The sequence below is a fragment of the Grampus griseus genome (assembly GCF_964374135.1).
Source record: "Grampus griseus genome assembly, chromosome: 3".
Lineage (NCBI taxonomy): Eukaryota > Metazoa > Chordata > Mammalia > Artiodactyla > Delphinidae > Grampus > Grampus griseus.
Window position 1 is genome coordinate 118,037,485 of NC_139019.1, and position 13,292 is coordinate 118,050,776.

Sequence of the window (13,292 nt, forward strand, 5' to 3'; positions counted from 1 at the left end):
GAGAAATGAAATGAAATCCTATTGTAAAGACTTGTGTCTGGCTCGTGTTAATGCTCTATAGTCATGCTTTTCTTAGCCTTAATTTTCCAGCTGAGAATCGGATTATTTGATAATGTAGCAGCAGCAGAGGAGCAGGGGTCAAGAGTACCCATGTCCATCATTGCCTACCTAACACTGTGCACCCTCCTGTCCAGGCCCCGCATGACCCTCTGGCCAGGGACTGGATGACAAAGAACCTTCACTCTATTCTTCCATCCTCCCTCTCGACAGGTGCAAACAGGATAACGAGCCACTGCTTTTCCTTTATTAGTAGGTCAGAGAGCTTTGCCTGGTGCCCCAGGATCCAGCCCCCCACACCCTCCAGTGTGCACCCAGGCCATCCTTTCCTGCTTGTGACACTCCTTGGCATCCGCTCTGCAGGAGGATGAACCCTCTGTGCTCTTACATGTGTTTTGCCAGCAAACACTTATCTCAGCGGCCAACTGTCTTCCTCCTCCAAAAAATCCACAGGCAGAGCCAGCCCCTAACAAGGGGTTGCTTTGGTCAGCCCGCTGTTTGTCCTGGGGCTCCTGCCTCCTCTGTGGGGCAGCACTGGTCACCTTAAGTTCTCAGGCCACCTCTGGTCAGTGAGTTCAAAGATTAGAGAAACCACCTCCTGTCCCAGAGTCCTCAGGGCCTGGGCTTCCTAACATCTCCCGGGGCCCCTGGTTCCTGGATCCACAGGTCCCTGCTGCTGCCGCCGCTGCTGGTCCTGCCCTCGGCCCCCTTCTTTCCAGATCGGCCCCCAGGGCCTTCCGAGCCCGAGGCCCCGCTGGTGGCTAGGTCTAGACTCAGGGTCCTTCCGCAGACTGAGAGCCGCCGCAGCACCTCGGAGGCGGCCTCCACCGGCACGGCGGGGCGCTGCTCCAGCAGCATCTCCAACAGTGAGCTCATCTCCGACAGGAAGGTGCTGGCCAGCCGCGTGCCCGTCGGGCTCAGCTCGGGCCCCGGCGCCTTGCCGAACGTCTGGAAGGTCCTGGGCTCCTCCGAGGTCGCAGCGTCCGGGGAGAACACGTTGTCACGGTAGTTGGTGGCGAGGGGCAAAGAGAGTCTTGCCATCCAGGCCGGATCGGGGACGCTCAGCCGGTCCAGGGCCAGGCCTGCAAGGGGCGGAAGAGACGCGGTGAGGGCGGAGCCCATGGCGGGCGGGGGTGGGGTCGTGGGCAGGGCGGGGCGCCGGACAAAGGAGGAAAGGGAAATGGAGGGGACCGATGGGGCGGCCGGAGGTGGGCGGGAAGGAAGAGGCCCTGACAGGGAAGCGCTCCGGGCAGGAAGGCAGCGACTGATGTCCGCGCGTGAGCTGAGTGAGGATGCGGCAGGGGGAGGAGGAAGGCCTAGAATTAGAAATGGCCCGTTTCTAAAGCATCTACCGGTCCGTGGGGCTGTTTCAGGTTTAGGTGTCCTTCATCCATCCCTGTACAGCCAGGATGTTCACTCCCTCAGGACACCACTAGCTGAGGATGCCGGGGGTGGGGGTGGGGGAATCCCCGTTTTTAGCCATTGCTGGAGTTCCTGGCTTGGCGCTGCCTTCGGTTCCTATTCATAATAATAGTGACCACTTATTAAGTACTTCTGTGCTAGGCAATTTACATAATTATCTCATTTAACCTCCACACAAACCTTTGAAGTCAAGAGTATTTTATGGATGAGGAAACTGAAGTTCCAAGAAGTTGTCACACAGCTACTAGGCAACCAAGCCCAGATTTGACCCCCAGGTCTGATGACTTGGAAGCCCCCTGTCACTGCACCACTGCACCCACTCTCTGAAGAGCTGGCCCTTCCTCCCCCTGGATGCTAGGTGGCTCTGGTTTCCCAGGCCTACTAAGGTCTGTACTGTTGCCTCCTGGCCCCATGCTCTCAACTCCTCAACCTTCCCCTCTCAAGCTGCAGGAAACCGTGTGAAGGGGCTGGCTGCCTAAGAGCTGTCCCAGGGAAGGGCCGGTGCGGTGAAAAAGTGTCCCCCAGGCCCCAAATCCCACCATCACACTTCTCCTTTTCCCATCTCTTCAACAGAAAATCCTGTCTCAGAAAACTAGTTCCAGGCCCAATGATAGAGGCCAAGCCAGAGGGAAGAAATTATAGGCCTTGTGGTTAAGAATGTGTGTCTTTAAAAAAAAAAAAAGCACAACATCTGCTTTAACATGTATTTAATATTTGCTTAAGGTACCCTGCTTTAAATTCTGTGCATAGAATGAAAGACTGGAAGGGGACGCGTCATAGTGTTAACTGAAATTACCCCTGGGCAGAAATGATTTATTCTCTTTTTGTTTATCTACATTTGTCTATATTAACCAAATATTACTTTTGTGATTTTGAAAAGTTATTGCAAAATACAGTAAATGCTGTTTCTATTGATAAATGAGCCTCGGTCTTGCCTTCACAGTGTGGGGCTGTGCAGGCTGTGAGGCAGGGTCACGCCCCTTCCCGACTGGTCCAGCCCACGCCTGGGGCTTCGTGAACGTTTATTGAATGATTGAATGGACATAAATATTAACCCTGGACATTTGGGGAATGTAAACCTAAGTGCCCTGAGGCTCTGGGGTAATAAGTTTAGAACTCTTTTGGTGTTACAGAATCAGGCTTTTCCTTGCACAAGGGTCAGAGAGCTTTGGAAGGAATGAAGCTTGGAATGAGAAAATCAGTGGAGTGTAGGAGAATGGCTGAAATGTGATGATGAATTCACTCCGTGGCAGGTGGGCACTGGGCAGACCTGGATTTGATTTCCTAACTTTGCAGCTTATGAGCATTGTGACCTTGAAAAACTTGCTTAACCTCTCTGAGCCTCCTTTTTCGCTCACAAAGTGGTGAAATAGTAGCACTTATCTTGTCAGGTGGCTGTAAGCATTCAGTGAGCTCATGCAACGGTAAAATATGGTCATCATCACATCCTCAGGTGGGGCTTTTATCTGATGCAGCCAAGACCCCAGTGTCAGGCACATTCCCCAGTAGCCTCATCACAGTCCAGCCCTGTGAGCAGCGCAGGCACTTCTACCCCTGCTGCGCTCTTCGTCACACCACTTGTTACCATCTCCCTGTGTTCTTTGCCCTCTGTGCTGTGGGGAAGCAGGACCACATGGGAACTGAGCCCACAGGCTCCAGCGCAGAGCTGGTGCACACAGATATAATGCAAGGCACTGAGGTCGTCTGAAATTTTCTAGTAGCCACATTTAAAAAGTAGAAAGAGAAGGTGAAATTAATTTGTAAAAGTTTTTTTATATTTAAGATCATTTTATCACATAATCAGTATTTTTAAAATTATTAATGAGATATTTTACATTCTTTTTTCATACTAAGTCTTCAAAATCTGGAGTGTGTTTTATACTTCTATCACATCTCCATTGGTACTAGCCATTTTCACATGTGGCCAGTGGCTACTCTATTGGACCTCACAGCTCCGCATTCTAGACAATGCTGTCCTGTAAAGCTCTGTAGGTTTGTGCTGTCCCAAGCAATATCCATTAGCCACACGTAGCTACTGAGCTCCGGAAATGTGGCTGATATGACTGAGGAACTGAATTTTTCATTTTACTTGATTTTAATTAGATTTCATTTTACTTAATTTTAATTTAGAGCCACACTGCCTGGGTTAATAACCATTGGCTGCACAACCTTGGGAAAATTACTGAACACCCTGGCCCCTCAGTTTTTTTCCTTTATGAAATGGGGATAACGAATAGTCCCTATCTCAGAAGATTTTCTCATGAGGCAATTAGAACAGGGACTAGCACATAGAAAGCACTCAATAAAAGTTAGCTATCTATTTTTTTAACCAAGGAAAGGGAAGTCCCTGTCATGCCTTCAGCGCACAGAATATGTCCAGATGAAGAGCAGATTATTAACTACAGAAACAGAAAATCAGCGTAGGTTGGACTTACTGTGTGTTACCTGAAGGGGGCTGACTGATGCGGGGGCGGAGGGAGCTGGCAGATTCTTGAATTCTCAGGGTAAAAGGGTATTTAAAGACATCAAAGAAATGCAGATGAGTGGTTTAGGAGGTAGAGAGAGGTCCCCTGATGGTAGGTGGGCTCAGGATGGCTTCCCTTCAATCATTGAAGTGACTCAGGGCAGGCTGTATTACCTCTCTGAGCCTCAGTTTGCTGATCTCTAAATTGGAGCTCATAATATCTACCTGAAAAGACTGTTTGGAAGCTTAACTGAGATAATGTATATAAGATGCTTCCTTGGTACCTGGCACACACCAAGAGCTCAGTAACTGTTCACTATTCTTGTGATGATTTTTTTTAATGAATGACCAAAGTAGAATCTGATCTTTAAACAAATGAAGATCTGAAGCTCCAGGGGAAGTGAAAAAATTTTGCTGATAGTCTCCAGAAATAGAATGGCTGTTTTCCTGCAGTGGATTGGAGCAGAACTCTGAAGCCTGGGCACAGGAGGGTACGATGGGGGCAGAAGCGGGGTCGGGGTGACCCTGGGGAGTCCCTACCTGTGTAGGGGTCCAGCAGGTTCGACAGCTCTTCTTCTAGCAGCTGCTTCACAGAGAGGTCCTCCTCAGGGTCCAAGGGCCCTTCCTCCTGATCTGGTTCTGCCTGGCCACCAGCCCTGGCACCTGGGCCATCTGTGTCTGGGATTGCACTCCTGCAAAGGGAGCCAACACAGTCCGTGAGTGAGGAAATTCACACATAGTTTCATTCATTCCTGCTCATGAATAGTCTTCTATTCATGCCAGCATTCATTCATCCACAGAGGGAAGTGGGTCCACAGCCCAGCCTTCAGAGTCAGACCAATCTGGGTTACTTGATCCCAGCCCTCCTGCCTACTCTGAGTCTGCTTCCTCATCTGTAAAATGGGAGTAATAAATAACACCCACCTCATGGGGCGTTATGGGGGTAAAATGAGGTGTTGCATGTAAAGAGCTTAGCACAGTGTTGTAAGCAGTCAGCAAACAGAAGTGACTATGAATGCCCTGATATTACTCACCATTGTCCCTCCATTGCTTCTCATTACCTGGCATGGAATAGGAGTTTAGTAAACTTTGGGTGATCTAATGCAGTCATCCTTCCACCCCTCCATCCCTCTATCTGAGTATGAGCTCCAGTGAGGGCAGGGATATTTGTCTGTCTCATCCCCTGCTCTCTCACCAGTGCTCAGAATAGGACTTGGCACATAGTAGGTGCTTAATAAATACTTTGTGGACTGAGTGACTGAATGTTCCTTCCTCCCTATTTGAGGCTAAATCGCAGACCAGAAGAGCAGGTCAATAGAGGATGCAGCAGAGGTGAGGCATCCGAAAGCTACTCAGAATCTACTATGGTGTCTCTTGCTGTCTCCCTGACCCCTCCCTCCCAAAGACCCTCTCTATCACCTGGGGGAGGCCAGTTCCTGGGACTACCTTAGCATGGTGGGGACAGGCCTGGCGCCTCATCCCAGCATCTGGAAAAGCTCCCTTTAAGGCCTGGGGGTCCTTGCTGCTTTTTTTCTGTGGCCATTTCTGCTCCTATGCAGGGGTAGCAAGTTTGCAAGTAATGGCAACAACTAATGTTTATTGAGCAATTACTCTGAGTCAGACATATGCTTTGCAAGGTATATTTACCTTCTCATCAAACCTTTCACGTCTGTAAGGGGTTCTCTTGTTGTCCTCATTTTACAAATGAGAAAACCAAGATTTGTGAAGATTAGGTAGCTTGCCCAAGGTCCCCACAAATTAAGTAAGAATTCAAATCCGGGCTGATACGACTCTGGAATGTGTGTGCTCACCGCTACTCTACACTATTTCTAGCTATCTTTGCAAAAAAAAAAACAACAAAAAAAAGACTGTAAGTTGTCACAGCAAGAGCACTGAACCGGAAGTCAGTGTCCTGAGAGCTGGTCCCAGCTTTGCCACTCACTGGCTATTTGACCTTGAGCAAAGTCACTTTAAGGGGAAAGGACTTAGCATTGTTTGTGTACCTCCCATGTGCCAGGCACTGGGCCATGGGCTTAGAATGCGTGTGATCATTAAATCCTTACCCCATCACTACGAGGAAGTGTGGTGACCTCTGTTTCATGGATGAGAAACTGCATCCCTGAGGCTTGCTTTGCTCAAGTTTACATAGCTGGGTTGGATCAAACTACTTAGAGCCTCAGTTTCTCCATCTGTAGCAAGAGGGAGTTAAATTAGATGTCCTCTTGAGGTCTCTTTAATTCTAGGACGGCCCAAAGGAACACACCCACACACCCACATCCTTAGCCAGGAGCCTTCATATTATGTTTAAGGGTCAAGAGAAAGAGCTAAACGTTACAGATTTAAAGTTCATAGCCCAGCACCTCTGCAATCAGGGAACAGATAGATAATCAGAGCCTCAGGGATGAAGTCACTTCCTTAGTGACTCGGGTCCTGTAAATACTATTAATACAGTTGCTCCAGGACCAGGATGCCTGGGTGGGGGAATGGATGCTGTTCGCTGCAGTCTCCCAGGGGAGCAGCGTCTGGGATGTGCTCACCCTTCCTCAAGGCACAGAGGCTGCAAGGGTGAGGGCAGGCTGGTGGGGGGCTTGAGAAGCCAGTGGGGGCTACGTGCAGCTTACCTGCTGCCGCCGGGCTTGGCCAAGTACTTATTTCCCCGGTGGTTTGGTTTGGGCTGGAATTGGCCCTGATGCAGCAAGGACAGCAGCTGGGAGATTTGCTACAAGACAGGAAAAATCTGTTGACTCCACACAATTCCGACCCAGCACACTTCCTCACCGGATGTTTCCCTCAATGCCGGCGCTTTCTTTTTATAGTCTTTCCTCCAGCTTCAGATGTTCGTGGATCGGATGGGGGATGGTGAACGGTGATGGTGACGGAGGCAGGGATGTGTGCAGACAGGTTCCCTGCTTGGCCATGTGTCAACTACAAATTCCCGGGACCTGGGAGTCTGAGAGAGAGAATGAGAACCCTCTGGGCCTGTCCCCCAACTCTCATTCCCCCAGGAGACCAGCTCCCGGTGGAAGCGGTGGGACGGGGGTGAAAAGGGCATGTCCTGACTGTAAATGTATTATAACCTCGATAAGGATTATTGTAAAGTGTTATTTCCCCCGCTTCAGTGATGTTCAAAGACTGAGCCATTGTTGGCGGGCCAGATGTAAGACTATGTTGTACAGAAGGCAGAAGGGTGTCTTTGAATCATTCGTTTATTCATCCTTTCATTCGCTCGACAAGTATTTAATGAGAGCTTGTTTGTGCCACGCCGAGTGCTTGCTGGGGGGGTAAGAGTGAGAACAAGGCCCAGTCTCTGCCCTCAGGGAGTTCCCAGTCTGCCAGGGAGGACAGTCAGGGGAGACAGGACACAGCAGCTGCTATGGGGGGTTGCACCAGGGATGAGAAACGATGGAGGTCAAGTGGAGCAGAGGAAGGCCCCTCACCCAGCTTGCAGCAAGGAGGGAGTTACGGGGTGGGGCTGTGGATACAGGGGGAAGTAATTCACTTATTTCAACATATGTTTTCTGAGTTCATACTACATGCCAGGCACCTCTGCTGAGACCCGGAGGTTCCACAGGGGCTTGGCAAGTGGAGAGAGGGTGAGGGCCAGGGTGAGGGAGGAAGGGAGTTTCGGTCAGAAGGTGCTCAAGCTGAAAGGCCAGAGGAGACGGTGGCGTTTCAGAAAGGCTGGTGAATGGGGCAGGGGTGGGTGAGACGTCAGGGTGAGGCCTCACAGGCCCTTGTGAGGGAGAAGGCAACAGACCAAGTCAAGGGTGTTTCTAGCTTGTTCTGTGATGTCAGGCAGGTTTTTAGACATACTCAGACCTCAGTTTCCTCATCTCTAAGGTGGATCTAAAAATACCACCCAGACTTCTTTACAGGGTTGTCAGGATTAATTAGGTGGTTTGAAAGTTTGAAATGCTCTGCAGAGTCAAGGGGTTTGGGTTGTTCCTCCTAGAAATGCTGCGTCTGCCTCCCAACTGGGCCCAGCCCCCCTCTTCCCTGAGAGGGTCCCTCTGCCCTCTGGGCAGCTCAAGACAGAAAATGCCAACCTCAGAGGAGAGTTGGAAGGGGATGTGGCCAGGACTGGGGTTTCACTGTGATGTGGGAGGGCCAGGGTCCCACTGCCTGCCTCAGGGCAGTTCCCACCTCCTGGCTCAGGCCCAGAAACCCTCCTACAAGCACCTGCCACCCTGTTTTCGAGTGACAGCTGCTACTTCAGGGAAACTCCCTGAGTGCCAAACCCTAAGTTGTATGCTGTCATTCAGGCTGTCATTTCACAGTTAGAGTCCAGACTCTGGAGTCAGACTTGGGTTCAAGTCCTAAATCTGCCCCTGTTCCACTTCCCATCTGTGTGGCCTTGAGGAATTACTTAAGCATTCTGACCCTCAGTTTCCTCAGCAGTAAAAAAAAAAAAAAAGGGAATAAAAATGAGACTCAGGTCATGTGTTGGTTGTGGCTATGAGGATTAAATGAGTGAAAGTCTATAAATTACTTAGGAATAGATCTTATGATAAGCACTTAATAACTGTCCAGTGGTATATAATCTCATGTCATTCTTCAGTAACCCAAGGAAAGAGATACCATTATATCCACTTTACAGGTGTGGCACCTGAGGCTCACAGGGGCTACACAGCAATTAGAGGCAGGGTTGGACTTTGAACTGGGATCTGACTCCACTGTGGCACTGTGCTACCAGAAAGACAAGCATTAGGCAAGCTGCCTCTTACCCTCAACTTGATCCCAACTTGGTACCCTCCTCTCTTTCACCCCAGTGGGGTCACCCACAGGGCTTGCTATCTGCTCTCTCTGTTTGCCAACCACCAGCACAGTGTTTGGCACAAAGAGCTCATTCAATAAGCATTTGATGAATGAATGAATGAACAAATGAATAAATGCATGGCTCTGGGCAACTTCTGGGGCTGCACAGAGCCCAGGGCAGGACTCCTGAGAGAGCAGCTGGGCCCTCTCGAGGTGGCTTCCTGGGGAAGGGGTGGGGGAAGGAAGCTGTGTCCTTGCTCCGCAGGAAACATGAGCTGATAGCCTGGCTCATGACAGAAGTGTGCCTTGGGCGGGCAGCCTGGCACAGGGAAAATGATCTGGGGTTCAGAGGAGTTGATACGGGTGTGAGATCAGACACCGTCCCGGAAAAAGCTTTCCCAGGTGTGTCCAGTAAATCCTAGGTCACTGGACACAGCCATTCATCATCCCATTTAATTCTCAACCCCCTGGGAGGTAGACACAGCTAAGTTTGCCATCACAATCCCCGTTTTATAGATGAAGAAAATAAGGCTCAGATGTTAATGTTGCCCAGCTCCTAAAGTGGCTGTGCTGAAACTGGAACCTAGATCTGCCTAACTCCCAAGTTCCAAGGTTGTTTCCACTGTCCTATCCCATAGGCCTAGCTGGCAAGCTCTGGGGTCTCAGGCAGGTCAAATGCAGCCCCTGAGCCTGGGGGCAATGATGCCTATGCCGGCTTGCTTCACCCGGAGGTTGCCCAGATGAGATGAGGGCAGGTGAAATGGAGAAGAGCTTTGCAGAAATCATCATAATCATTTTCTGAGTGCTGACTACATGCCAGACGCTATTCTAGAGGCTTTAAGCACATTCACTTTATTACCTTCAAGCAAACTTGGGAGATGGGTGCTGTTAACTTGGGCAACTTCAACAGAGAAGCTGAGTGACTTCCCTGTGGTTCACAGCTTGGAAGAGGTGGAGCCAGAATTTGAACCTGGGCAGCCTTGCTCCAAAGCTTGTACTCTCAATCACTACCTTTGCTCTGTGTCTACTTGCACAAGGCACTCTAAGTGAGTGCTCATATAGGAATTAACTGACCAGATCCTTAGGACAATTCTGCAAGGCAGATGCTCTTACTGTCATCCCTATTTTATAGAGAAGGAAACTAAGGCTCAGAGACAGTAAGTCATTTGTCCAGGATCACACAGCTAAATTCTGTTGACCCCAGAGCTGTGCCCTGAACCACTGCACCCAATGCATCCTAAAGTGCGTGGTGAGCTTGAGGAATGAATGTGAAGAATGTGAGGGTAATGGGGTCTGATGCTGTTGTGGGCGGGTGAGGGGGGCTGACAAGAGAGGGAGCTGCCCACACCGAGTTACCTGAACAGGAGGCGAATCCACAGTGAGCTCCTCTACGGGGTTCCGCTCCGCAAAGGCAGCCACAGACAGCCGGACCAGGCTCCGCAGGATCTGACGGGGGCCTGACTCTTTCTCAGGGGCTACTTTGCCATGGAGATTCCGCTGCCGCCTCAGGGTTGCAGAGGAGGCCGGCGGGCTCAGCGGGGCCTCCTTACTGCCCTGGTCCCCAGGCACCCTCCCTGTGGGGCTGCCCGCAACCTTCAGGGGCCTTGAGCGGGGCTGGCCCGTCGCAGGTTGGGGCTCGGGAAGGTTCAGGTTCTCCCGGGAGGCATTCCTCTGCCTGGGATGGTTGAAAAGGAGGTTGACAGTGTCCTGCAGCACCTCTCGGCTCTCGGCCAGCGTTCCCTGGTTACCTTGGTTACGCAGAGTCCTGTACAGGGTCGGTGTGAGATGAAAGGGGGCCTGCAGGCAGGGGTCCCAGCCTGCTTCCATCATCGCTTCCTTGCCCACGTGCTTGGGGGGCTGCCCAGCTTCGCCAGGCTCATCCACCTGGCCCCTGAGCACAGGCACGAGGTGGATGTCCGCCTTCTGGATGTGTTTCTGGGGCCTCTTGGGCTGGTGACGGTAGGTGGACTCGGCCTCCCGACAGTTGTAGGCCCTGTTGTCCTTCTTCTCCGTCCGGCAAATGGACATAATCAGAGCCAAGATCAACCCGGAGATGGCCAGCAGTACGACCAGGCAAATCACCGTGAGCACCGATGTGCTCAGAGCCCCAGGCTCACGGGCTGAGTCCCTCAAGTGGTCCACACTGGTGACGAAGAAGACCCTCAACAGGGCCCGGGTCTGTAAGGAGGGGCTGCCCCGGTCTTCCACCACGATCTCCAGCTCCCACTCACTCCCCGTGAGGCTGCTGGCATTGGTGATGTTGATGAACAGCTGCCCCAGGTGGGGGCTGAGGACAAAGAGACCGGCTTCGTTCCCACTCTGAATGCTGTAGAGGAGCTCTCCATTTGCCCCCGAGTCTGCATCTCTTGCTACAATGGTCACCAAAAGGAATGGCCGGGAGCTGGGGGTGGCCTGTGGTGGCATGTCAGTGCCTGCTGGACCCACGCCATTGGGAGTTTCAATGGGCACCAGCAGGTGACCTGTGGAGGCATTTACAAGCACCGAGAGACTGGCTTTCCCATCGCTGAGCACGGGGTGAATCACCTCTGGGGCATTATCATTGGCATCCAGCAGGCTGACCCACACAGAGACACTGGATGCAAGCTGGGGCTGCCCCCTGTCCTCTGCGATCACCAGGAACTCGAAGCCGGCCATCTGTTCATAGTCCAGTGACCTCTGAGCGGTGACCTCGCCTGTGTCTGAGTCAATAGCTACCAAGTGAGAAACTGGGGAGTCCTGGATGTGGTATGAGATTTTCCCATTAACGCCCAGATCTGCATCATGGGCCTTGATGGTAATGAGGTGAAGAGAGGGTAGGTTGTTTTCCCGAGTGGAGACCTGGTACCTGCTTTTCTCAAACACAGGTGCGTTGTCGTTGGCATCACTGATCTGAATGCTGAGCTGTTTCTTGACTGATAAGGGCTGGGGTCCTTGGTCTTGGGCCAAAAGAGTGAGGGTGTATTGCGGCCACTGCTCTCTGTCCAGCGTGGCATTAGTTAGCAGCATGTATGTGTTGCCATTGGTCCTCTTCAGCCTGAAGTGGCCCAGCTCTTGGCTCAGCCAACAGTGGACCAGGCCGTTGTTTCCTGAGTCTAGGTCATTTGCCATGATGAGAGCAATGAAACTGTCCTTGGGAAGAGCTTCGGACACCAGGGATGGTTGGGAGGCCCACGTGATGTGGATGTTTGGGGTGTTGTCATTGACATCCAGGACCTTGATGAGAATTTTGCAGTGGGCTGGGATGGGATTGGGACCCAGGTCCCTTGCCTGGACATCCACCTCATAGGCAGGATTCTTCTCATAGTCTAGGGGTTGACGCAGAATCACCTGGCCTGTCTTGGCATCAATACTGAAGGTGTCCAGCACCTCTGGAGGCACGTGCTTACTGAGGAAGTATTCCACCTCCCCGTTGGGGCCTTGATCAGGGTCTGTGGCAGTCAAGTTTATGAGGAGAGTACCAGGGGCAGCGTCTTCTTGGATTTCCAGTGCCAGCGAGCTCTCAGCAAACACAGGGCTATTGTCATTGGAGTCCAGGACATTGACCTTGACCAAGCTGGTGCCTGACTTGGGGGGGTTCCCACTGTCATAGGCAGTTAACACCAGATCAAAAAATGAGTGGATTTCCCGGTCCAGCTCCTTCACCACCACGAGTTCCGCGTGTTTGGTCTCATCGGGCCCCACAATGACATCCAGGGCAAAATGCTCGCTGGGAGACAGCGTGTAGGAGTGCAGAGTGTTGGGGCCAGTGTCTGGGTCCAGAGCTCTGTCCAGGGGGATCCGGGTGCGCAGGGAGGCGCTCTCAGAGATTTCCAGCTCCTGCTCACCTTTGGGAAACTGAGGCTGGTGGTCGTTGATGTCCAGCACCTGGATCTCCACGTGGATGAGAGCCAAATCCCCTGTGGCAAGCACGTCAAAGGAAACCAGGCAGGGGTCCTGCTGCCGGCAAAGCTGCTCCCGGTCCAGCCGCCTCCCCGTGCTGAGCAGGCCGTCCTTGGAGTCCACCTGGACGGGGAGCGCCTGAGGCAGCTGCAAGACCTGGAAGGCAGCCCCTGCTCGCCCAGACCTCTCCTCCCGGCCCAGTTCCTGAGACAGCTTCCCTATCACTGTGCCGGACGGTACTTCCTCTGACACTTGATATTTCACAGTGAGAGTGGCGACCTCCTGACAATCCCCTGAAAGGAACAAGTAGCCACCTGGCCCCCAAAGTCCCAGCAGAAGTGGCAGAAGTCGCATCATGCTTACCGCCAGAGTGGGCTAGATCCAGAAACCGCTAGAGTTCTTCGAAGGCTGGGCAAGTCCTCCAGTGTTCCCTGGGGGGCTTGATTAGCCCTGTTCTCCTGCCCCCAGACCTGCTGGCACAGCCCCGTCCCATAATTAGTTGATGGAGCCAGCAGAATTCCCAGGCGAGGCCATCTTCATCAGAAGAGATTTGAGGGGTCCAAGGACCAATGAAGGAAAATTGTTCAGGGGCACTGTTGGTCCCCGTTAGCAAATGATGGACAAGAGCCGGTCCAGGAGGGACTTGACCCAGTAGAGCAGGATGTGGGGATCTGACTTCCAAACAGTTGCTAGGCTGGGGAAACAGAGAAGCAGC

General features: G+C 52.0%; 1 protein-coding gene across 1 annotated transcript; it reads right to left on the minus strand.

Moving 5' to 3' along the window:
- Positions 1-290: 290 nt before the first annotated feature.
- Positions 291-12,934, minus strand: PCDH12 (protocadherin 12; the record flags this gene model as incomplete). The annotated part of the gene is made up of 4 exons (XM_082650473.1): positions 291-1,139; positions 4,484-4,635; positions 6,565-6,662; positions 10,055-12,934. 4 exons carry the CDS (start codon positions 12,932-12,934, stop codon positions 670-672), a joined length of 3,600 nt encoding a protein of 1,199 aa, XP_082506599.1. The 3' UTR covers positions 291-669.
- Between the last annotated feature and the right edge of the window lie 358 nt (positions 12,935-13,292).